The sequence below is a fragment of the Diadema antillarum genome, unplaced genomic scaffold, assembly GCF_040938485.1.
Source record: "Diadema antillarum isolate AM-2024a unplaced genomic scaffold, OU_Dant_1.0 seq00000486_RagTag, whole genome shotgun sequence".
Classification (NCBI taxonomy): domain Eukaryota; kingdom Metazoa; phylum Echinodermata; class Echinoidea; order Diadematoida; family Diadematidae; genus Diadema; species Diadema antillarum.
In genome coordinates, this window is record NW_027271449.1 from 1,724,753 (window position 1) to 1,752,020 (window position 27,268).

Here is a 27,268-nt window from a genome sequence, read left to right on the forward strand (position 1 = left end):
TTTTGCTTTTACGTGTGACCAGACCGGTTCGCACCGGTCACGCCGCCGACCAATAATGCCATAGCTCACTAAAGTAGTGCATGCAGTCACGTACACTGTAGTTTGTCTTGTATACCGGATTGTTGCGTCATCTCATTTAGGCTTTGCTCGGAATCCTTTTCTCTTTTAAATCATATTTTTCCTTCAAATATCATCCATAATTTCTTAAAAAGAAGTACAGTATCCAATAATTTGGACACTTTATTTTCTCAAAAAACATGTTTCTTGTTTTATTTGATTTGGAAGTCATAAAAAACAATATAGGTAACATGCTACCGAAGCAAAATAGTATGAAAATTTACACTAACCTAAATGACAGCTTTTATGTCAGAATGCTGTCTCATTGGCCAAACAGGACAACGCCCACACGGTTCTGACAATGCTATTTGTGATTGGCCAGTTGGGACAACGCCTCCATACTGTACACGTGTGCCAATGTTTTTATTTTGAGGCGAGTAGCTACGGTATGCCCTTGAATAACACAATGTCATTGACAGGTCGTGCTTCTGACAGTTATACAGCCAACTTTTATTGCACAAATGCAGGCATACTGCATTTAGCTGTCCCCGCGACTCAGGAACACAATGACAAGTACTTACCATAGAAATGAGGTGAAATGAAGAAAATTCTAATGATTACGTGAATATGCGATGTTGGGAGTTGTTAGGGATCTGGTTCTGAAAATAGGAATCAAATCAATATACTGTATGCGGCATATATTTCGCGAGTCTGAATTTTCGTGAATCGGGAATTTGTAACGATTTCGCGAGTGGTTAAATTCGCAATCGTGCAGTCCTGTCCTGAACAGAGAAATGTACATTCATACGTCACATCCACATCGGGATCAGAGTCAATATTTTCATGCGTCTTTAATTTTGCATATAGCATCTGACTCGCGAAATCTACGAAAATAAAAACCTCGTGAAATATTCAGCGCATACCGTACTGGACATGAAATACAAAAAAGATGGAGAATTGCAGTCATTTACCTTTCAGTAAATCAGCAAAAAAGACAGTGAAGTCTAAAAATCAGTCGACACTAAAATCAATATGGTCACAAGACATTTTTCATATGTAAGATGATTTTTCAGAAATGCTATTAATGAACAATAAGATTATCAGTATATATATGTGGCATTTTCAACATAGTTCATACACAAAAGAAGAGTACAACTTAACCTATATCATGTCAAATTCAGATACAGGAGTTGCCACAATTTGTTTCTCATTCTTCCAATGTCACTTGTAATTTAGCAGTTTGGTTGCTTATTTACCACATGCACATCGATCAATACATTTTTGTTTCTCATGTAATCAAAACTTATGAATGGGAGGGGATAATTATTTGAATGTTTATTGACCATTAAATTTTCTTCATTTCTTGTTCTCCATGGTAAATTTCTTGCTTACCCATTGGTTGGCTACAAGGGACATGATGTACAAGAAAATTGGTGTATATTCAGAACGATCTCATTCTGGTCATTGTGGATCCCATACAGGATATTCTCTCCCTTCCTCTCTCTCCCCCTCTCTCTCCCTCTATCTATCTATCTATCTATCTATCTATCTATCTATCTATCTATCTATCTATCTATCTCAATACACCAACAGTTTTACTCCCTGAAATCAACAAAAATTCACACTTCAATTCAGTATTTTGTCACACAAAATCATCTCTGGTACAGATTTTTGAGTATGTGAACTTTATTGAGAGGGATTAAAACAAGTGCACATTATACAAGATTTTATATTAAAAAATATGATTGTTTTACATTAAATTCAACTCGTAAACATAATTCAGATACATGACTTTGTTGTCAACAGCAGACTGACATTATTAAGAACAATTATGTAACAAAGTCGTGTTTCAACAAATCAACTTTTCATCCAAAAGTTCAGTTTTTGTAATGTATCAATTTTCCCCCAAACCAAAGGATATGCAGCTATATATTTGCAGTAGCCCGAGGCCACTAAATATATCAACCAAAATACTTCAGAAAAGTTATTTTTTGGTTGCCATATTGTGCACCTAAGATTCAAATGAATCGAGTGTATGAGTTCCTCTTAACATTTCATAAAGTGGATTCTAAGTATCTTGCAAAAAAAAAAGGTTAAAGCTGCATTCTAACCTGAATCAATACTGTACCATCCCTTCAAAGATTTCAGTGGCATGAAAGTGAGAGAAAGTGATTGTCAAGTTCTCTCAGAAAACTGTGTGAAGCAAAAACTGCGGTCATGTCAAACTTCTACATTACAGCCTTGTGCGGCTAAAGCAACAAAACCAAAACTTTGCATTATGTGCAACAGTATCCTCCATAGGAAATGGATATAAGGAGTACACATATTATATTAGTGATAACATACATATCTGTACCCCCCCCCAAAAAAAAAAGAAGAAAAAAAGATAAAATCAGCATGAGACCAGCTTCCTATGGAAAGTGAAAGTTTTGATGTAATTTTGTAGACATTACTGTGAAGAAGCTCATATTCATTTGTGCACTAGAACTTAATGTTCAAGTGTATTTGCTTCATTAGTTTGAAGTTGAAAGACTGTCCTACATGCAGTGTAGGAATGTGAAGTATTTTCATTTCCTTGATGCATTTAATATCAGCTTCTTGTAAATGGAGATGGGTAACTATGCCTGTAAGTTGGCTAATTATGCATGCACTTTAAGTCACTGCACAAGGTTGTCCAGAAAATGATACAAGGCTTTTGATTTTGAGGCACAGATTTTGTCAGTGCTTAAACTAAAGAGGAAATCAGAATCCGAAACAGTTTTGACCAGACAGTTACAGTTAATTAAGATGCCTCTTCTTTTTTCCATCATCATATACTGGATGTGTCCCTGGTTTCTCTTTGGAGAATTCCAGACAGTCATGGATACCAATGGGTGTGTAAACCATGAAGACCCTGACGTTATTGTTGTTGTTGTTGTTTGTTCTTCGTTAGTGTGTTTACATTTTGCTCTCTGTGAGCACTATGATAGCCAAAACTATGGAAAATATTCAAATAAAGAAATCACACTAATACTGTGTTCTAGTCCTCATTGCTGCATTCAAATCTTAAAACTATCACTCACTTTCAGGAAAATGCTAAAAATAAAAGAAGGAGACTCTTCATAAAGTTGACTCTTTAGAGACTAAAATCAAATAGATAACCAGGAATTTTAATATGCAACAAATGTAGAAAACTCACCTAATAATACAGTTTCATATATTTCACCTTCATGAATAAATGGGTGACAATCACATAGAAAAATAGATGAATTGATTATGTCATAAAATCATGTCTCTGCTGACTTCCACACAACTTATCACCACAATTGCTTTTAAAATCAGTTTTTTTCATAATTCAACATATATTTATAGTAAAAAAGTAGAGATACATCATAGAGGAAGTTGTGATTGCTAATTATTTACCAAGCAAAACATTGTTGTTGTTTTATGTATGAACAAATGTGAAAATCATGACATGATACAATAACACCTCAAGAGTAAAATAACAAATCTGAATTGCAACATACCTTTCACCATATGTTTGTTTGTTTTTTACGCACCCAACTAAACAAACTTATAAATCATCATCTTATCGAATTGTGACAGATATACGTTTTTGGTTAAGTTTTGTTCAATAATGAATGAAAAAGATGCATCTTTTCTTATAAACTACAAGTATCATCAAAGGCAGTCTATTCATTAGTGCCCCACAGAGGCTACAAGCAGTATAAAGACATTCATAAACAACATCAGATTTGTATATTGACTCTGATGTCATATAAACTGTATACAAGAATATATAAGTACATTTCCTTTGTACTTCAGTTCAGTCTCTGAAAAACAAAACAAAAAGATAACAAGACTCAAATACTACATAATTGTCTACACCGCTTTTGTTCAGAAGCAGCCAACTATAAAAATTGCCTTGATACTTGTTGAAATATCTTTGGTAAAGACCAGTGTATAAACATGGAAAGCATGAAATACTAGAAATGTCGCTATGGCGACTGGTATGCCTCCGCCATAATGCATGATTCTCCTAATAGGTCAATAGTACATGTGGACAATGTGTGATTACATTTTCACAAAATTGGCAAAATATCAAAATGACATGTTTGTCACAAATGTATTGAATGTTTACCTTCCTTGACCTATGTTTAATTGGATGAATAGGAGAGCATGTATTTGGGGATTTAAGAACTTTAACTTGACTTTGACCATTTCATAAGTTTATGCACTGAGTAATTTTCAAGGTATGGAGAAAAAGCGCAATTTCTGTATTGAACAGTAAATTGTTATCATTTTCATCTGGCCTTTGATTTATAAAAGAAGCACTGTCAGGCAGAACATACATAAATTCAGCATGTACTAAGTTTCAAGATAACTTGAGCCACTTCCGAGATATGGAGAAAAAAGTAAGTTCAGCACTTTCACTTGATCTTTGACCTTTTGACCTTTGACCTTCTTGGCAAAAAAAAAAAATCCCAGAGAATCTATTGGGTTAGACATGCATACATCAAGTTAAAAAAAAAAAAATATCCTGCTGGCATTGCAAAAATATAAGGAAAATAGTAAGATTTTGAAGTATTGCCCTTGACCTTTGACCCCTGACCTTTGACCCCATGAACCCTAAATTCCCTAGATAACCACTGCCAAACAGTAGATGCATATACACTATGTTCCATGAAGATACCTTGAACAATTTCCAAGATACAGAGAAAAAAGTGACATTTTAACATTTTACTTGACCTTTTGACCTTTGACCTTTTGACCTCATGACCCCAAACTTTCACCAGAGAATCTTAATTGGGTAGTACATGTATACACTAAGTTTCAAGAAAACATCTTCTGGCATTGCATAGATATGGGGGAAATAGTAAAATTTTAAGCATTTGACCTTGACCTTTTGACCTTTGACCTTGAGCATGTGCACCCAAAAGTTGATAGGCACAACTTCACCCCCTAATACACATACATGCCAAGTTTCATTAGGATACCTCAAAAGGTTTTGGTAGTTACCCTGTCCACAAAATTCATTACGGACGGACGGAAGGACGGACGGACGGAAGGACGGACGGACGGACGGAAGGACGGACGGACGGAAGGACGGACGGACGGACAGACGGACGGACGGACAACCCGAAAACATAATGCCTCCGGCACCACTTCGTGGCGGAGGCATAAAAAATACAAGATTACCCAGTCTAGAATATAATGATCACAATAATTATGAAAATAGCAGTAGTTTTGAGAGCAATGATACAGCAAATCATTATCATCAACTTCATCATCACCATACCAGTGACTTCAATACAAAACATGTCAATGACATGCCACTACCCACTACCTGACCACCATAGTATCATTGACCACAGTCACAGTTCCTAGACATCGCATGGTATGTGCAACACCATCAGTTCATCAAGTGAAGTGCCTGAGGAATTTTGCCACAGAAACTATCATTTTGTCTTTGTGAAATTGGGAAGTCTGAATATTAGTGTGCATCTGATGTTTGAGAAAGATGAGATGAAGCCTATTGAATTCATTTACCGGCACATAAATCAGAAAACACACAAAAGTTTGCCAATTTTAATTTTCAGAAACATTGACTGTAATCTTTGAAATATGTTGCCAATTTATTGATCATTTATAAATCTAACTACTGTATGTAGACAATTTGATTATTCAGCAACTGAAATAAACAATGGCATATGTCCAAATTATAGATTAACTAAAAGAGATGTTTTCATATTACTCTATGACAATCATAGAACAGCAATGAATAATAAAAAAATTATACTTGGAAGATTCAGCACGAAACCACTAAAATGCTTTATTTTTGGACTTGATGGCAAAACATTCCAAGCCAGCTGCTCACTATTTTGCAAAGGCACATGGCATATTCATATCCTGGCATCCTCAATTGCTGTTGCACGATGCTCACAAATTGTTCTCACAAACTTCTCAAAACAAGTATGCAGCCAACTCACACAACTATTGTCCTCAACAATTTCATGTTAAGTGCTGTCCTTGCTTGTAAAGGCATACAAACACACAAACACACACACAAACTCACATACACGAACACATTAACACACATACACAAACACATTAACACATAATATATGCATTACTAATAATCATAAAACTTATGGCCATATATGGGATGACTTTAATGTCAGTGCTATCTAGCAGAGGGCTCTGCACTGCTCTTGTCATGCTTGGTTCCTTCTGTTGCTGGGTCATTTCCGCTGCATCTAAACTGATGATGAAGTTGGCTCTGGTGAAGGGAATAGACAGTCAAGGGATAAAAAGGCTACTATCATTACATTGTTTCATTCTCTTTACTTGATTTTGACTAAAAGCATTATGAAAAATGCATTGACCTGCAGAACGAGGCATAAACCAACATTTAAAACTGGATTATGCTAGATATTTCATGAAGGTTTCATTTTTCACGAATTTCATGAGTTGGGTGCTATTCGCGAATTTAAAAACACATGAAAATGATAAACTCTGATCTCAACATGAATGTGACATGCACGCATACATTTCTCAGTTCAGTGCTGTACTCTACAACTGTGAATTCAACCACTTGCAAAATTGTTGTGAAGTCCAGATGTGCAAAAAATTAGACTCGCTGAAATTATGGCACATACAGTATTATGCTACAGCGGTAGTCTTTCTTCACTTGTATATTATATATTCCATTTTTCTAATCTCTCCTTGCAATTAAGCACTTCCATACCTTGCAAAAGGTAGAGTATATTAGTCATAGAAGTGATGGGAGTAGAAGTATTACCACAAGCAGCAGTCATAGAAGTAACAATAATATCGTCATTATCATTACCATCATCAGTAAGTGTTGTGCAGAAAATTCAGAGTTCAATGGAGGATGTTAAGATCTTGCAAAGTTTCGAAAGAACATAACGTTGATGTAGACTGTCTGCGACTTGTACCGAACAATTAACTTTGCAGTATGTGTACTATATTCAGTAGTCTAGAAACTTGTCACAGTTCTGGCAAGAGGATAGATAAATAATTCGTCCAAAATTTGGACAGAAAGATTGATGAGGTAGAGTGAGGGAGGAGGTTGGGCACATTATGGGCCGATATCCCAAGACTGCTCATGTCCATACAGTGGACACCTGTTATAACGAAGTCCTCGGGACCAGCACTTTTCTTCCGTTGTATCGAAATTTTGTTATAACCGAACAAATAAACAATAAAAAACAAAGAGTTGGTAATGTTGCACCTGAATTTTTATTTCGTTGTAACCGGAATTTTGATATAACCATTTCGTTAGAAGGGGAGTGCACTGTACATATATATTGTCATTACCAAGTCATAAAAATTAGGGTGATGTGAAGGTGGGGGGGGGGGGGGGGGGGGGTATTTCTCTCACCACAAATGATTGTTCATGCGCCAGTCTCAGCCCAGTCAAGTATCTCTTGATCTCCTCATAACCAAGCGATGATGTCATCACCATGATGTCAACATTGTTCGGCGCTCCGAGATACCTGCTTGCCACGGCAACAGCCATACCAATTCTCTGGATTGGAGTGCTGGACAACACTTGCTGTAGAGGGATGCCATAAATTTTGTAAGGAAATAAATTTGTAAATATGTGTATATGTATATATATGAATAAATAGAGGCATGTGATTTCATACTTTTTGTACACCAGTCATTCACAAGTTGTGGTGAAGATGTCTCAAAATCATATTAAAATGAGAATACCAAGTACATTCATGTCACAAAAATTTCATATGAGGAAAAACTACAAATCTTTTTCTTCCACGACAGTCTGACATATCAAAAACTTTAGTCCTATTCACTTATATATAAAAAAAAACCACCCACATTAATTCACTCGCCCCACAGCCACTCCCCTTCTCTCTCAAAGCCCAAATTCAACAAGTCCACGAGATCTAAATGCACATAATTATGTATGCAATATATGGAAGCCAGGGGAAATAATACAGTTGATACACACACTGTTTTTAAACCTGTTCTGGTGGCTTGAATATTTTTTTAAAGTCAAAAACTGCCAGATGAAAGAATGCAAAAGCATACAAATGCTTAAACATTACGCAGTCACTTTCAAGATATCTCAGAACAATTATCACCATGCCAAGAAGTTGCATAATGAACTTTTTTTTTCCAAACGCTACAGCCATAAAAATATCTATGCAGTTTATACTTTTATTTTTTTTATTTGAAGATATCTATGGACAAATTCACCATTCTAACAAGTTGCTCACAGAACCATATTTTTTTTTCTAACACTAATATACTTTCCCTCACAGAGATTTTTTCTTTTCTGACAGCATTTATTGATCATTTTCAATTGTAATGTTCTTCACAGCTTCCATCTTTTCTCAATATCAGTGACACTAATAGCACATATGACCATGTAATGCAGATCAGATTTTTCAGATAGAATATTGTTTTTAAGTGAATATCATCTAAATGTTGTGTTGTTATACGAAGATGGCCCACCTGTTGGGTGAAGCTCCTTGGACAGAGTTGATTTACAAGAGAACATAACATAATACCATCCTGAAATCTGGAACACAAAACCAAACAAAATATTGCTGAAGTAACTTTTTCTGAAAAAAAAAAACAATCAAATCTTTGTCAAACTTATCAACAATTTTGCAGGTTTTGAGAAGCTACTATGTTTACCAGGCATAATGAACCGAGAAATATCATTTTGCACATGTAATATGTTATCTTGTTTTTATCTAATTAGCATGTGCCAAACCAATAACATCCGTAATTACTTCATGACTCTCAGGAGACAACAAATGGTCATAAACAAGTGTTCATTTCCTCTCTTTTAAGATCATTCAGTGCCTAGCTGATTGACAAAAACAAAATCAAAATCTCTAAAATTTGGCCATTTGATGTCAGCTATCAACGCTACTACCCATACCTTATCTATGACCAAACTTGTCTAGAAAGATCTTTCTCATAAAATTTCACTTTCCCATTTGTAACCAATATTTGATTTCATGAGTCATATTTTGATCTCATTTCGTCCTTAATTCCTCCAGATGTACTGATGCAACAACTAAATGACAAACAAATCATGACATTTACATCATCTCTCAGATAATCCTAAGAGCATGTTCTACAACAGTCTATTATATTTTAATAATGTATGCATTTTAATGTTGTTTTTGTTTTATGGATATATAATTATAATGCAAAAAGAAAACAAGTAGACATGAGTTTCCAATTGCAGTAGGGTATATAGCAGCAACTCTATAGAAAGATACCGTATCATTATCATTTAGTGCCATCTTACTGTTCATATCTAGTCACAGGAACTCTTAGAAGTCTCTCAACCCATCCAAACACAGCCATGTCATCTTTGGTTGCCACGGGAACAGTTAATGCAGTCGCCCAAGAGGCTGAAGAGTTCAAACTGGGGGAGAAATAATGTTGATCCCCTGGCCTGATGGGGTGTGAAGAGAGTTGCGATGTGTGGGCTCTGTCCGCCGTTGCCATGGGAACAGGAGAGGGATTGGCCCAGAAAGAGGAGGATGAATCAAGACTTGATGAGAGGTACTGGGAATCCCCCAGCCTCGGTGAGTTGGAAACACTCTGTGGTTGCACTGGTGAAGAGCTGTGATGCACCCTGGGAGAAGTCATTTGTGGATGTCCTGGGGAAAATTAAGAGAGGAAACAAGACTGTTTGAGCAAAACATACTACAAATTGTTGAAATGGAACATTGACTTAACTATTCTATGTGAGTAATTAACAGAACAATCATAGCCAAGTTCATGAAGCTAAGTATTATTCACAAGTAATCACTAAAACAGTGAAAGAAACACACTGATTTTTTTTTTTTTGCTGTGGAACATTTGCAAACCCACTTGTCATGCAGAGTCGTAACAATGTGATGATCTATTTGCTTATTGACAAAAAAAAGACTACTTACAATTCATCATTTCAATTTACATAGCATGCCAGTGTATTCATGCTATACATCAAACTTCAATTTAAGTGTGAAACTATTCACAAAACACACACAAATGATCCTTTACAGATGAAACAAACACCAACACAAATGCACACAAGTAAAAAAAAAAAAAAACAAAAAACAAAAACAAAACACAAACATGGTCATGCATCCTCAAATAAACCAAACTATTTCTTACATTTGAGCATCTGAAAGGTCTATACTTAACCAGTTGAGGACGGGCTGATCTTGCCACAACACGCATTTCCCACAGACACTTGCCCGAGTATACTCGGGACTCATCCTCAATGGGTTAAAACATGATAACTATCGCTATACATTACAATGATCATAAAAGATTTATTGATTTTCTAAAAGGAATGTATGTCTCTTACTTTGAAATCTTGTGTAAATGGCACGACTCAGAGCTAAGGCAGTCTTTGGGTCTCCATGTACAATGTCTGAAAGGCCAGAAAGTTAGGATGATAGACAACATTAGAAGGACAAGTGTGTGTATAATTATATACTCACAGCTTCTCTACAGTTATTTGAGATTGGACATGAGCGACTTCTACAGCGATCGTTCCATGATTACTAAAGTTCAGAATGATGTCACATATGAACATCATCTGTTTCCCTCCAGATAGATTTGGAATTAATAATCATTTAAAGGATGGAAAAGCACTGAACTCATGAAAGGACTTAAACATCTCCTTTTGCACTACGCAACAACTGTAGTGGTGCCCTTATCAGAATTTAAGTTTAAGAACACTTTGAAGGGAACATCTATACTCTTTCAAAAGATATCTTGCGATTGTTGAATACATATCATAATTTTAACTGAATTTCAGCAAAACTTTCTTCATTCAACGTAAAAGCTCCTTTCATTCATATTGATCTGCAACTTTCACAACATCTGCATGTATTTCAATATAACACAATATTTGTTCATTACAGCTTACCATGGTACTCAAACTTGAATATCACAGTAGATCTCTTAGACCACTGCTTGAATTATGCTGTTTGACCCTAAACCATGTCCTTTGACCTTCAATCTCATGCTCACAAATCAGATCAATTCAGCTTTGTATGGTTATTCAAGTATTCTTCTGACAACACCAAACAATTATGGTCTGATATATGAAATGACTTCCACTATCCAGGGCCTCAAGATGTATGGTTATATTTTAATTAACAGGCATTACGATGGACTGTGAGTGTGAATTTTATCATAGTACCTGTATACATTCCCTTTCTCCTTCTACAGGCTGTAACTAACCTTCAGCTAGTACACCTGTCAAGTCTACGCCAAATCTCAACAAGTGCACAAGACACGCCCTCACGTTGTCAAGGCGATGAGGGAGGAGTGCGGGTCTGGGGTGTGGCCAGACCAGTTTCTGGCACGCTGCATAAAATGAGGGAACATGAGAAAAAAACAAAAGAAACATGGGTCTTTTTACGAGCAAGTAAATCAAATGAAAGCAGCATATTGGCTGGAGGTTTGACAGTAAGAACAAAATTTAACATGAAGAACAAAATGGAAAGACATTTGAATGTAAGTATGGTTAAACAGTTAAAATACGATCTTCCTTTTGAATTAACTTACATCATAACTGATGCATCAAAACAAAAATAAAATGTCCAATTGTTGTGCATTTGTAACTAATTAAACAATGATTTCTTCTGATGAGGTATTATCCGAGCCCACGTAATACTGAATGTGTATTTCAAACTTCCAGGAAAGTTACTAGGGCTTCAAAAATTTGATTACCGGTACCACATTCACAATAATATGTATTATGCACAAAACCCATAACATGAGGTCACTGGTCCAACAAAAATATAATATTTACAAACTGAATCCTTGAAATGACCAATCATTTTCAGTCTTTGTTTTTGTTTCCATATCTTGCTGGTTGTATCAAGAGGTTGGTAAATGTTTGATAACCTTGGTAAACAAAGTTTGCCAGCCTCATTCAAGCATGACACTCACCAAGAATATCAGTGATCTTGCTCAATGTTGTACCATCTGCAAGAGACATTTCAAGGTTGTAAATCAGTGGCTGCTCCACAGCAGAAATGAGCTGCTTGTTCATCCAGTCAGTGTAAGTCTGTAACGAAAAAGCAGAGTGCAGCTAGTGCAGTGATTCATCGCACATTTTAAAGTCAGATCAACATGCTACCATCAACACAGTTCTGGAATAATTTGGAATTTCACAAATTAACTTCCATGTGGATGCCTTGTGATCTGCACTTTTTTCTTGCAGATGGTCTCTTTCTGTTTGTAAGCATTTTGACAATCTCATATGTACACTATGGGGCAAAATTAAATACAACTGGATTGCATGACATCACATGGCATGATGCAGAGAATTCACAATCACAGACACAGTTATTACTTGTGCTTTCGTAGATGTATACAGCTCAGAAGCAGATAGAAGCACTTTCAATGACAATTAATGAACTGCAGATTTGGTTAATTCAATCACGAACTGATGAAAGAAAAGGAAGCAGTTTTTAGTACCTGTTGCTCTCTCTTTGCCTCCGGACCATGGCACGATGGATTCTTGACAGTCCAGAGTGAAGCGTAGAGATGATTTACAGCCAGCGCTTCCTGAACATCCATTTCTTAAGTTCTTCACCTAACTTGTACTAGGCCCTAGTAAGTAGTAGTAAGTTGTAAACTTGTTATGCTGCATTCTCATACTGGTGATGGTGTGCTAAAGGTTTATAATTAAAGTCGATAGTACTCATGATAAATGATTGCCAGCTACATAATATCAGAGAATATCAATTGAGTAAAACAGCACATGGTATGGAAAATAAATCAATCAAACTACTGGTTTTTCCGTACATGGAAACGCTATGGGACATGAATTATTCATAAGTTGAGCTGAAAGACTGAAGTGCGCAAGCGCGTGGACTTCGCTAAAATTCTATAGCTTTGCCAATTTGTACACGAATGAACGGACTCGCATACTGTACATACATGATCACGTGGAAACTCGGTAAGGCCAATATTGCACTCATCTTCGATTCCTGCAATACAGGCCCTAACTCATGGAATATATCTGGTATTCCATGAAGTAAAACCATCCAATATAATTATTGTTATCTTAAATGAACATAATTCAGAAGGCATAAACTGGGAAGTCAGATATCACGATATTGTCTGCCGTCTGGAAGGACACAAAGCTAGAGCTTGCAAAGTTCTTCATTCTCGTGCTTATTGTGACGTCACAAGTACATTGTAGTGTTTTTCTTTGTGACATCACAATGAAAGGATACGTGAGATGCGCAGTTGTCAAGTGCAACCTTAGTTTACGCGATGGATACTTGACGCATGCGCAGTAGCCCGTTGAATACCGCATAATATGGAACAGCAATATTGTACACAGAGTCTATGGGGAATCCCCTTGATTTTGCCGCTTTGTTCAATATGGTCTCATATTGAACAAGTAAATTGAGCAGACCAAGATACGCGTACCAGTATTTAATGCACCACTAAAATGCTCTATTTAGATAATAATATGAATTATTCATATGGTGAGCTGAAAGACTGAAGTGCACAAGCGCGTGGCCTTGAACGGATTATGAACACTGTTTTTCTTGTTGCAATTATGCTGGTGGTGTTGTTGGTTTATTTTCAATTGGTCTAACGCCAATTCCTCCAATTACCAACTCCTATACTATCATTAGGTCTACCATCAGTTCGTCTAATATCCACATGGTCTAATTGCCATTTCGTTCACTCACCATTTCGTCTAATAAACCAGTTGGTCCAATAGCCATGTTAGTCCATATAAGCCTACGTTGGTCTAATTGGACCAAGTGTTAATTGGGCGAAATGTTGATGGAAGAAAAGCCATTAGACTAATGAAAGGTAGACCATGTGATGAGTAGACGAGTTGGCAGTCGACGAATTGGCAATTACCTTGATGTCTATCTCCCTTGACCCTCCCTTGCTTCTCTCCCTCTATCTCATCCCTTTTTCAATCTCCGTTGTCTCTCTCCTCCTCTCTCTCTCTCTTCCTCTCCCTCCCCTCTCTCTCCCTCTCTTCCACCCTATCTCGCCTTTCCCCCTCCCTCCATGCACCTCTCTCATTACCGTCAGCCCTGATCTCGATCTCGCTGTAATACTTCTTTTTTTTTTTTAAACACAAATATGGCAATGGAACAGCTATAGTACATCTGTAGTTCTCTCTTCTCAACATAGGGGAATACAGTCAGACAAAACCACGGCCACAGATCTCAACCTAGGCAACTTTGTCACGTGAAACTCTGAGGTTATTACTTTTTAATCTCCTCATAATTATAAATATGATGTTCAATTTTTCATATCCAAATACAAAAGGTTCATTTGCAATAGCAAGCAGAAAATATCATACAAGACATTGCTACTTGCATGCAGTGTAATTGTAATATATTATGAAATACAATCATGACAATGGAGATCATAATCTTCCAGGAATTAACCTTTTCTTCCTTTTGTTCTTACAGGCATAATTCAATACAGTCGATGTGCAAGTTGAGGGTCAGGCTTTGCCCCAGTACACACTCAAAAAAAGTGTTAAAAATCATCAGGTTGGTTCAAATATGAACCTACACACTGTTGGTTTAAAAAGAATTTCCATGTTTAACATGCAAATTTGGTTTAACCAACAATTGGTAGGTTCGTACTTTAACCAACCCAATATTTTTTTCTGAGATTGTACTGCCCCTTTGATTTATATTTTCATTTAACAAATTTTATGCTGTTGTCTTTGCCAAAATCAAAGTTGTTTCCTTTTTTAAAGCTTGCGTTTAAAGCAATCATAGGCCTATGAAAATGTCAAAGCTGATAAATATGAAAGTAAAAAGTTAAGTAATGTCAAAATGCTCATAACATAGCCGCCAATGTTTTTAAATAATCCATGTAGTTGGTATTTACACTATAGGCCTAATCTGTTTTCCTCACTAATCTCAATTGGAAAAAAATGAACAAAAAGAAAGAAAAAAGAAATCTTAAAGTGAGACCCTTCACATCACTTAATAATAATGATAATAATGTCTTATTTACCAAGGGTAGCCACTTCAGCTCTCCCAGCGGGCCTTGCATAACATGATATGTTATTATTACCCTTCTCAAATCTAAAATGCTGAGTGCTATATAGCTAGATGGCAGAAGGTCCCATTTTTGTAAGTCTTTGGTATGACTCAGCCGGGGATTGAACCATGACCTCCTGTTCATGAGGCAAGCGCTCTACCACTGAGCCAACATGCCCTGTTTGTAATTGTTTATCTCAACTGAGAACTTTTTAAAGTTGGCAGTATGAAAATCTTACATGGAGTGATGGATTGTAAGTAAACTGCATTCATACTGCTCGGGACTAATGTCGTCCCCTTTTCACTTTCATCTCTTATTTACATGTATCTTATTCAATCATCACTCTGTAAGCAAACGGTAATCAGGCAAGTACATACATAACAGAAAAAATAAGCCCAGATCATCAAAGTAATGAATTACATGCACGGTAACAAGTCACAATAAATCATGATGCAAAAGAAAATTCACAGATTAACATTATTATGTAAGAGCAACAACATCAACAATAGAACATAATACAGAGGATAAACTTTTGAGAATTACATTGTGTACAGTACGTTTTAACACCTCTCTCCAGTAGAGGGTAGGAACACTCTGTTGAAAAAAAAAAAATGCATGCATGAAATTAGATATTATTGAATTATAAGCTCTTATAAGTCAAAGGGGTAAGAATTACCACTAATATCTGAGGAGTTCATTCACTCTCAGAGAATAAAAAAAACTTTGTCGGTTAAAATAGGTTACCAACTCTTGGTTAAAGTATAATTGCATGGAAAGCACACGAATGGCACACAAATGGGGAGTTGTCGAGCAAACAGTAATGAGTTCATTCATTAACTCCAGTATATTAGTTTTAAAAAATGCTGAGTGTAGATTTCTATCAGTATTTCAATAAACTGTAACTATTGTTTGTGAGATATTGTTTACAATGCAATTGTACTACACAGTCACTAAGTGCACTACTTGGCAAAGGTCTGTTTGGCATTGTTTAATTACGTAATTTGAAAAAGTCATCCACAACCGGTTCTCTTTTAACCCATAAGAGTACACGACTTTTCATGGGTTTAATTTAATCAGCTTTCACACCTCAAACTAGCAACAATCAAGAATTTTCTACCCTCATACATGGTCTGAAAAATAAATGTTGAATATTACACCAGTTATAACACATTATTCTTTTGAAATTTCAAGAAAATATTGCCAACTTTTATTTTATAATAGTGATTACATGTTTTCATTGGTCTTGCCAATTTATAGAACATAATGATTAGCTGAATTTAAACGTTTTCACTTGAAAACGGTACAACATATTTGAAAGTGGTATGAAATTGATCAGTACATTTTTCTGATTCTGATCATATATCATTTATACTTGCTTCCAGACAGGATTGATAGAAACTGAAAAAGTGCTTTAGGAAACACTGTACCTCTATGGGTTAAAAATGTGTTTTTTCATCTTCGTAAATTTTGTTGTTATTGGAAATTAGAAAAAGTATTAATTTACTGAATGATTGCTATGGAATTGAATGTGGAAGTAAAACAAGTGAAAGGCCTCTGGCAGTCTCGCCTTCATTATACAATTCATATAATAGTAGTTGTCTTGACTTAGAAACAGTTGAAATGTCACAGAATTCTTTCTTTATAAACATGTGCATAGAATATATGCAATTAGCCTTTGTTCTTTACTTGGTATGCTGCAAATTATGTCATCACAATTGTGATATCTGATAACCATCTTCTTTCATAGGAATTTATCAAATAACTTTAAAATTATGACTAATATAATTAACTGTAAGTTTATAACCTCAAATGACCTTTGACCTTCATCATGTGAACTGTAATTCTCATTACATTATCGGTTATTACTCATATAAATTATGTCCAAGTTCAATACTATCTTGGACAAGTTTCTTAGGATTTGATGAAATGATTTTATAATCAAGACTAAAATATATAATTTTCTGTAAGTTTATAGACCTTAATAACCTTTGACCTTGATCATGTGACCCCAGTCTTGTCACATGATTGGAATACCTCATAACCATTATGTGCTTGTTACATGGAAAAAAAAAGCAATACTTTGAAAATAATTTTGCAATGAAGACAAATTATCAAATTTTCTAAAATTTTATTGACCTGAAATGACCTTTGACCTTGGTCATGTGACCTGAAGTTATCATCACATGATTGGAAATACCTCATAACCATTATGTCCAAGTTATAAGGAAAAAGAACCGATGCTTTGAAACTTATTGCAAAAAAAATCAAAATGAAAAAAAAAAATTCTTAACCTTTGGTTAAGTTTTTGACGTTGATGCCCCAAGACACTCTAAGTTTATTGACCTCGAGTGAGCTTTGACCTTAATGATGTGATCTGAAATTCATATAGAATGATCAGAGATACTTGATTATCCTTATGACCAAGTTTCATGTAATGGAACCAAATACTTTTGAAATTCTGATGACATTTCAAAGATTTAACCTCCAGGTTAAGATTTGTGTTAACGCCGCCGCCGCTGCGGAGAAGAGGCGCATGTGTCTCGCCTGCTTAGCAGAACAAGACAAAATTCAAGGAGGTACATTCTAAAAAATGAAGTGCTATTTTAGCACTTTCAAGGGCACGTACAGGGACTGCACTTTTAGTTAGCACTGGAGGTGCTAAAACAGCAATTGGCATGCTACAGTTAGCACCTCAAGTGCTAAAAATTCAGCATCAAAAGGGCAGGCCCTACAATACGTGCCCTTGAAAGTGCTAAAACAGCACTTCATTTTTTAGAGTGTATTAGGGAAAAAAACACACTTTATCCTGTTAGGATGAAGCGCATTTTTTACGCGCCACATTCCTACTCTACACATTGTGATAGGGAATGTGGCGCTGGGCGCTGACTCCTTGGAAGTACACCCCTCTTGATGGAGCCCTTATGTCTCGCATAACCATGTTCATTTTGGGTTCCTTTTACTGGGCGCCCAGTAATCAGAGCCCGTCTTCCACCCACTGCAGTCTTTCTCCTGCTGACTGCAGTGGGGTGGATACCAATTTTTGTTGAGGTGAGCATCGCTTGCTGGCTGAAATGTCTAGCTTTCTTCGACAAGGAATCTCCGCTATACTTGCCAAATGTCGACAAGGCAGATACAAGAGCACTGTCTGTAGTGATTTGTTCAAACCGCTCAACGAACTTAGTGAGTGGAGTGTGGAAGGATTCCTCGTCCTCTTGAAGTTTGAAACGTAAGGTTTGAAACATATCCTCAAGCTTGATTGAAAGGCTCTTAGACTGCGTGTTCTTTCCTCTGTGAAGGAAATCATTATCAGGATCCCTCTGAAAAGAAAGAGAGTCAAGCCTTTCGATCTGAGGATCACGTGATGTAGAGGCAACCATCATCTCGTCAGCATCAGGAGGAAACTTGGCTTGCTCGGCAGGGTGAAGGTTAGCAAACCATTCATTGGGTACATCATCTCTACCTGAAAAAGAGGAACAAATAATGTCTTATAATCATGCATAATATCATTCTATTTCTATGCATGTTCTATTGCAGATATCAAGTTAAGGACATCTTGAATTGAAATTATCACTGTGATATCAAACTAGATGAATCTTCGACTGCGCGCGGTCGAAATGTATGCCTCCGCTATTGCCAGACCAGATGTATATGGCCTAGTTTTCTATTTTCATTTTACCTTGAACTTTGATCTCGTGATCTCAAAGTCTAAGTCAGTCATTGTCACTTGAACATGCACACATGACCCAAATTTCATGACGAAAGACTCTCGTTTGATGCAGGTGAACCCGCAGAGAACAATGGATCGTAGCTATTCAAGCCAAGATACAAAACCCCTTTTAATTGACCCTGGTCTAATCTAAACAGCTAGCCATGACCACAGCAGGGGAGAACATGAGAGGGGGTGGTATTGTTTTGGTTCCTCATAATGTGTAGTGTACACATGCACTGTGCATGTCTGTGTGTGTGTGTGTGTGTGTAAAGAGGTACCACTACCTCCTTGCTGTGTCTGTATAGACATTCAGTGTTGGTGCGAAATGTGTGCAACAGACTGAGAGCTATATGGCTCGCTCCGATTGCAGTGACCGGAACTATTCTCCACTCTCTCTCTCTCTCTCTCTTTCCAGCACTTGATTAGCCCTGTATTTTCCTTATTTTGGGGTCGATTTTTTTCGTTCGAAATTTAAAACGGATGACCATTTAATTTCTTAAAAAGAATATACATAAAGCAACTGAATAAAAACATGAGGTAATTTAGTTCATTTTGAATGATCTGCTTCTTACGTAATATGACAGCTGTTGATGTCATTAAGCCATGGACTGACCCTGAGGCTTGCCAAGCGTGGATAAAATCTTATCTCACAAGGGAGAAGTGCTTGGAACTGACATCTCCAATTTTCAAACGAGAAAAGGGAAACATAGGGTTACTTACCCCACTTTGCTGTATAAAAAGTGGGGTTTGGGATCAAACGAGTGCAAAGCGTAATGTGAGGTTGATCTGTCAGAGTTTTGGAGTTAGAACAAGAACGGTCTATTTGTATGTATTTTATTGAATTCTGCAAACTTGACCTTTGACCTTGAGACCCCCAAATCTAATCAGATCATTGTCACTTGTATATAATATGCACACATGAGCCAGGTTTGAGGTTGATCCGTTGAAGGAATTTGGAGTTATCACGAGAACGGTCCATTTTTATGTATTTTATTGAATTCTGAGACCTTGAACTTTGACCTTGAGAACCCCAAAACTTATCCAGTCATTGTCACCCTGATATGTATCCTCGAGCCAAGTTTGAAGTTGATCCGTTGAATGGTTTTTGAGTTATCACAAGAACAAAAACAGGACAGACAGATGGAAGGATGGACGGACGACATGAAAACATAATGCCTCTGGCAACCACCTTTGGTGGGCGGAGGCATACAAATTATGATGTTATTTATTATTATCATTTTTATCATTATCAGCATTATTATTATTATCATTACTATTACTTTTATCATTGTTATTATCATCATCATCATTATCATTATTCTAATTATTATCATTATCATCATCATTATCATCATGATATACATACATTAGTATGCATTTTGCTGTTCAATAAGCAGTACTTATTATTTCTTTTAAAAACTGAGCCTTTGAGGGGTGTCTTTTATTCAAAATGATTGTTTTCCAAAATTATAATTACCTGTTGCGATTGTATACAAAAATTTCCTGAGATGCGGCGTTGTAGTTGGCAGAAAGTTCGTGTTAGTCACATTGAACTTCTTCACCACTGCATACTGATGCTTGCAGGGCCCACCGCTCTCTCCCTTAGGACAGGTACAGGTCTGCAGGTTGGTGTTGACATGGTATACATCTTCTGAATGCGCACTGGGTACAGTGTAAGTTGAATCAGTTTCCTATGTAAGATAGCATTGATAATGAAGGTAATAATAACAATAATGATGATAATAACAACAACAATAATAGTAATAATAAAATAATAAATATAACATTTGTAATGCATATTATTGATCTAGTGTAACAATTTTGAGGCGCAGAGGAATAAAGAAGATGAAGGAGTCAGAAAAGATAAGAAAAGGAGAAAGTGTAATATTAATACCAATAAAATCAAGATGATTTATTACCTGAATTTTTTATGATGTGAGACTTTGTGAAAATATGTTAATTGAAAACAAATCTCACACCTGATGCTTACAAACTGATTACTGTGAAATTCGCATCGATCACTTTGGTAATCAACATATTTAATGCATCAAATGCCAAAGGAAGTTGCGTCTCTTTGGCTTGCACGTGTATATCAAATTCACATGGAGTCATAAATCAGTCTATTTATTTATTCATTAAAATGTATCTATTTGTTTCCTTATGTATGCATTTACGTTTGATAGCTTACCTATCATAATCTAAGATATCATAAGTATTCAATCAATTTTTTTTTTAGTCCACTTGATATAGTACCCTCTTATGATGTATATATTTCTTTTTATGTAAAATATATTAGAATGCTATGGAAACAGTCATTGTATAAAAATTGCCATGTAAAAAAACATAGTTTAAAGGTTTAGATTATGTTTATATTAACATCGAAAATCCAATCCTTTTTTTTCTTCATATTTACACTATTTATGAGGTGTATACCAAAAGAAATGGAATACTGGATATTGCAATACTGGATATTTTGCAAGTAAGAAAAACTTAAGACACATGTACCACAATATTCTCCCTCCATTTTTTCTTCTCAATCTGATTTATTACAGTGCACTCCCGTTACTAACGAACTCGGTTATAACAAAATTTCGTTATAACGAAGTAAAACTTCTGGTCCCAAAATTATCGACATTAATATCTATGGTACAAAATTCGCTTATAACGAACACGGTTATAGTGAAATTTTCGTTACAACGAAGTCTTTTCCAAGCCCCACGGACAAAGAAAAACAAAAGAAATGTGCTCCGTTATAATGAAATGCGGATCGTTTTCGAAAATTTGTAGCGGAACAAGCATGGGTGAACGCTTTACATCACGGTGTGTTCGCTCCGTGTGTCACGCACAGTTTCTGTCAATTTTAAGCTCTCTTTAATGTAATATCCAAACGAAATTTAAAATGTACAGTGTACCATTCCGTTTCACATATCTGCACAGTGTAAGATGAGTATTCAACAAACAGAATATGATATATGCGTGGTTTCCTTGTTTTTGTTATATATTGTATTTGTTCGGTTATAACGAAAGAAAACTGCCGGTCCCGAGCATTTCGTTATAACGGGAGTGCACTGTACTTTGAAACTGATAGTTTGTGCATGCATGTCTCTTGTCTTACTTTTTTTTAGTATTTCATCTGTCACGTAATTTTATCAATCTTGTGTTGCCCTGCATCACGTTTGGCAAGAACAGATAAAACTGGGTTTATTCTATTTCCTTTAATGATTTTTTGATCAACAAAATGTGAATTATCTTTTTAACATACCTTTTTAATGGCATCTACGTTGACGTCTCTGACATTCCCTGTGTATTTTGACTGAGCTGGGTTCGTCAACCGATTGTTTGACACATCTACCAACCTGCGCTTGTAGTACGCAGTAAAACGGGTGACAAGGAAGTGGAACAACTGGGTAACATTGAAGGCTTTAAGTTTGAGTCTGTTGAACTCCTCCTCCATGATCACCTTCATCGCACTCTCAACAAAGTTGTTAGTGACGTTTCCTCTCAGCGGCAAGTTGGCAGTTTGGTGGAGACATAGTGCCCAAGCGTCGTGCCTCGCAAAGATATCTGCTACGTGCTCCTTGAATTTCTGATACCTTGAAGCGACTTCGTCTTCCAGAATCTGTTGAAACCGGGTTTCTAGTTCCAAGGAGCTGTCGGCATAAATGAGCCTCTTCAAGATGTCGAGGAGGTATGGGCGATCCTGCTTGCGGATTTGGTTATGTGCATCCCATAACCATCTCCGGAGGGCCTGCATCAGGTGAAAAACGCACAGGATCAACGATGACTGGGGATAGACCGCATGTAGTCCTTGACGAAGAGCTTTGAAGTCATCCGTCATGACAACTTGCGGCCCCATTGCACCTCTTCCAAAGAATGCCCTCTCTGGTAGGATAGATTGGAGGAGACTGAATCCTGCTTGGATCGTGGGCATTGATTCAGACGTCATTATGATCATTCCGAGTGGCAAGCCTCCAGCAGATGAGTGAGTTAATACTACAAAGATGCGGCTGTTGTGATGGTCACAGTTCCCACTTGAATCAACGAAAATCATCTCGCCACTATTTTTGAAGTTTTCATGTACCCTCTTCATAAGGGGGGTACAAATGGCAACAATGGTTTGACTTTCGGGTGTCACTTCAAGTTTTGCGCATATCTGGCCCTGTTCTTCGTTGAATTCGTGTATCTTTCTTTCAAGGTCAACATACATCTCATCGCCAGATGCTGCTCCATATTGTTTCCTGAAGATTTTGGCATACAACCTGTAAGGAAATGCAACAAATACGATACAATAAATACTGTAACTTCAAGTGCACAAACTACAATATACTCTTGACTTTAAAACTGTAACAAACAAGTTTGAGGTTCTAAAAGTATAATAATCTGTGTCTTGGAAATTTCTCCTATCAGTCTGCCTGTTTTTTTTTTAATGATGTTTAGCAGTATATTTTTCTTGGCAAAAAATTCCCTGCCTGTTGAGCACAGATTGCATTTCTTTAATTGCTGTTTAAAAAGAGAAAATAATGTCATTTAATCTAACAAATCAACTATTTCTCAAGCTTTTTGTGTTAGTGGTTTCAAGTCTTAAAATTGAAGATTTTGAATTTAGATTTGGAAAAAAAAAATATGATGAATCTTTGACGACATGCGGTCGAAATCTATGCCTCCTTCATGCGAATATTTTTCCTCCATTGGCAGACCAGAAATATATGGCCTAGTTTTCTATTTCCATATACAGCATTACATATTTTACCTTGACCTTTGATCTTGTTGACTCCAAAATATAGTCAGATCATTGTCTCTCCTAATAGCAAATATGAGCAAAGTCTGAAGTTTTTCCAACAAACTGTTCTCAAGTTATTCCAAGAAAATGCTATTTTTATGTATTGTATTGAACTCAGTGACCTTGACCATTGACCTTGAGACCCCAAAATACAGTCAATTCATCATCACTCATGTAGGCATACAGCAGTCAAGTTTGAAGTTGATCTGTTTAAATTACTTTTCAGTTATTGCGAGAACAAATCAATTTAATGCATTTTATTGATCTCTATGACCTTAACAATTGACCTTTGAGACCCCAAAATCTTATCACTTCATTGTCACTCCGATATGCATACATGAATCAAGTTTGAAGTTGATCTGTTGCACAGTTTTTGAGTGAGAACGAAGACAGGACAGACGGACGGAAGGACGACCCGAAAATATAATGCCTCCGGCTAAAAACAGTTTTCAATTGGTCTAATGCAAATTCGTCCAATTACCGACTCGTCTACTATCATTACGTCTATCATCAATTCGTCCACTATCCACATGGTCTAACTGCCATTTCACCATTTCGTCTAATAACCAGTTGGTCCAATAGTCATTTAGTCCATATGTCGTTTGGTCTAATTGGAATAAGTGTTAATTGGGCGAAATGAATGAAAAGAAAATGGGTATTAGACGAACTATTTATAGACGAACTGGTCATAGACGAGACAAAGTGGTTATTGGACCAAACGGTTGTTAGGCGAAATGTTGATGGACAGAATGGCATTAGACTAAATGAAGGTAGACAATATGATGAGTGGATGAGTTGGCAGTAGACGAATTGGCAATATACCCTAAAAACCATTGTAATTTTACCTGTAACAAAACTGAATATCAGGGCAGATGGACCTATCGGCAGAGGCGTAGATGTAATTGTCTCCATGTTCCTCCTGGAGATCATATTTCAACAAGTCCAGAGCGGAGCTTGGTGAGTGCCCATGCTCGAAGAGACTTCTCAGCTTCTCCTTCGTGGCTTCCGATACATCGTTCCTCCTCAACGCATCTGCACAAGACAGGGGATGGTTGTGTGCATAGTTCAAAGTCACAATGAACAAGAGTCCTTCCTCAAGGTGGGAATCCTTAGACCTAAAAGATGAAATATAAAGAAAAAATTACATGATCTGTGTAATCAAAATATTAAAGGCAGTCTGCTACCATGGTGTCGGGGGGCCTGAGCAGGTAGGCAAAGCCAAAGGGCATGGTTCAAAACTTGCTGAGAATACAAGGACTTACACCCTCACTTGATGATTTCCTGAGTTGAACTGCCCTGGGATCACTCACTTTAAATCTCTAAGGGGTTTATTATTTTGCATATACATATTTACATATTCATCGTACAACACAGGTAAATAATAGACATTCAAATGATATAGATTGTACATAAGAAATAAATGAATATGGATACATAACGTCGCTGGAGTGACAAGACCTTTTAGGCCTATCTGCAAGTTTGGTGAAAATGACTTTTTTGGATTAATAGACAAATAATGGGTTAAGTGATGTCCTGTCCAAATCCAAACAGTCTTACTCAAAAAATGAAGCCACCATGGCATGTCACAGGAAAGGCTATCTCATTCGCTATAGTGCTTTGGCCGCCATGTTTTTTTTGCTCTTCCTGAACATTTGACATTTCGCACACAATATGAGGTCTTGTCGTCCCAGCGACGATAAGATTCTGTGAATGTAAATATATTTCTACTGAATATTAATAAACTTAGCTCCAAAGATTAACCAATCATAGAAAAATGAACATAGCTATACTAAAGTATGAGTGAACATGAGCAGGAACAAAGGATAAGGATAGAAGAGTGAATCTGGCATGTAGAAAGAATGTAATGAAGGTGATGGAAGAAAGAGATGGAGTGTGATGACTAAGAGATGAATGTAAGTAAACAGAATGAATGGGAAAATGATTAAGTACCCTTTTCACACTAAATATAATGACCTGTTTACACTACAGTTACATGTGTACAAACAATAACAGTGACCTGTTCACACTACAGCTCTACAACTGATATGGTATCATTAATTTATCCAAACTGCAGAGGGCGAGCATAAGATTTCGAACAAAGGATCTGAAATGTCTGACTAATGAGCCGTCTAAAGTTACTATCATCCGATTAACAAACCCATGTAATGTATTGTCAAGTAGAAAAGAAAATCGTGCCACCTTTATGCATCAATCAATTCATACCTGGAATGCTTCATGAATCTTTTGAGTACGATGAATGCTGAGGCAGGGCAAGACGTATTTTTAGTCACTTTCCCAAGTGTTGAGGTGTACCTGGTGTTGTGGTGACATCGTAGATCGACCTGATTAAACAATAGTGTTGAAAACATTGATCAAGAGAGAAATTCAATGGTCTTTCAGTGTAGGTTTATTCTATAGAATCCTTCCTGTTATTTACAAAAAACAAGGAAAAGTAGAAATTACGCGGTGCGTAATATATGTCCCCGCCGGAAGTAGCATTTAGTAGCAAAATGTACAATATAGGTAAAAAGATGAAGGTCAAAGGTCAAAGAAGTCAAAGGTCAAAATTCTATGTAGAAGTTTTGAAGCCCTCACCTAGTGCCATCACATAAAGCAAACGGAATCGAAATCGGGTTAGAAATGGCGAAGGAGTAGCATCTTGTAGCCAATGTACAATATAGGTAAAAAAATCAAGGTCAAAGGTCAAAGAAGTCAAAGGTCAAAATTCTGTGTAGAAGTTTTGAAGCCCTCACCTAGTGCCATCACTTAAAGCAAACGGAATTGAAATCGGGTTACAAATGGCAAAGGAGTAGCATTTTGTAGCAAAATGTACAATATAGGTCAAAAATCAAGGTCAAAGGTCAAAGAAGTCAAAGGTCAAAATTCTGTGTAGAAGTTTTTGAAGCCCTCACCTAGTGCCATCACATAAAGCAAACGGAATCAAAATCGGGTTAGAAATGGCGAAGGAGTAGCATTTTGTAGCCAATGTACAATATAGGTCAAAAATCAAGGTCAAAGGTCAAAGAAGTCAAAGGTCAAAATTCTGTGTAGAAGTTTTGAAGCCCTCACCTAGTGCCATCACTTAAAGCAAACGGAATTGAAATCGGGTTACAAATGGCGAAGGAGTAGCATTTTGTAGCAAAATGTACAATATAGGTCAAAAATCAAGGTCAAAGGTCAAAGAAGTCAAAGGTCAAAATTCTGTGTAGAAGTTTTGAAGCCCTCACCTAGTGCCATCATATAAAGCAAAAGGAATCAAAATCGGGTTAGAAATGGCGAAGGAGTAGCATTTTGAAGCAAAATGTACAATATAGGTCAAAGGTCAAGGTCAAAGGTCACAATTGAAATTCTGTATAGAAGTTTCAAAGCTCCCATGTAGTGCTATCATATAAAGCAAACAGAATCAAAATTGGGTTAGAAATGGCGAAGGAGTAGCATTTTGAACATTTTGATCACACACGGACGCACACACGGACGGACACACGGACACACGGACACACGGACGGACACACACACGTACGGAGCCCGTTTCATAGTCCCCTGCTCGAACTCGTTCGGCGGGGACAATAAGGTGTAGGTTCACCCCTTTCACATCACATTCTTACATTGCAGTAAAGAAAACCTCATTCAAGAAAGAAAAAAAAAAGGAGAAACAAGATGCGTTTGTGAAACACTATGCCCCCAGG

At 36.7% G+C, this 27,268-nt stretch overlaps 2 protein-coding genes across 2 annotated transcripts; both read right to left on the minus strand.

Moving 5' to 3' along the window:
• Positions 1-9,345: 9,345 nt before the first annotated feature.
• On the minus strand, positions 9,346-12,664 carry LOC139733676 (uncharacterized). Its single transcript, XM_071644489.1, has 5 exons — positions 12,532-12,664; positions 12,001-12,118; positions 11,287-11,412; positions 10,403-10,468; positions 9,346-9,707 (listed from the first exon to the last, which is right to left on the minus strand). The coding sequence occupies exons 1-5, from the start codon at positions 12,631-12,633 to the stop codon at positions 9,346-9,348; spliced, it is 774 nt and encodes a 257-aa protein (XP_071500590.1). The 5' UTR covers positions 12,634-12,664.
• Positions 12,665-17,936: 5,272 nt separating this feature from the next.
• Positions 17,937-25,919, minus strand: LOC139733677 (uncharacterized). The gene is made up of 5 exons (XM_071644490.1): positions 25,806-25,919; positions 24,428-24,697; positions 22,065-23,061; positions 20,280-20,493; positions 17,937-18,553 (listed from the first exon to the last, which is right to left on the minus strand). Exons 1-5 carry the CDS (start codon positions 25,817-25,819, stop codon positions 17,937-17,939), a joined length of 2,112 nt encoding a protein of 703 aa, XP_071500591.1. The 5' UTR covers positions 25,820-25,919.
• Positions 25,920-27,268: the final 1,349 nt, after the last annotated feature.

Bases quoted from the DNA above. Each gene is read 5' to 3' on its own strand.
- LOC139733677 (XM_071644490.1), bottom strand. The intron at 20,494-22,064 runs GTATGTTAAAAA...TATCTTACATAG, and splicing joins ACGTAGATGCCATTAAAAAG to GAAACTGATTCAACTTACAC. The intron at 18,554-20,279 runs GTAATTATAATT...CCTCTTTTTCAG, and splicing joins TTTGTATACAATCGCAACAG to GTAGAGATGATGTACCCAAT.
- LOC139733676 (XM_071644489.1), bottom strand. From the start codon at position 12,633: ATGGATGTTCAGGAAGCGCTGGCTGTAAATCATCTCTACGCTTCACTC. The intron at 11,413-12,000 runs GTGAGTGTCATG...CATTTTATGCAG, and splicing joins CAAGATCACTGATATTCTTG to CGTGCCAGAAACTGGTCTGG. The intron at 9,708-10,402 runs GTAAGAGACATA...AATTTTCCCCAG, and splicing joins CATTTACACAAGATTTCAAA to GACATCCACAAATGACTTCT.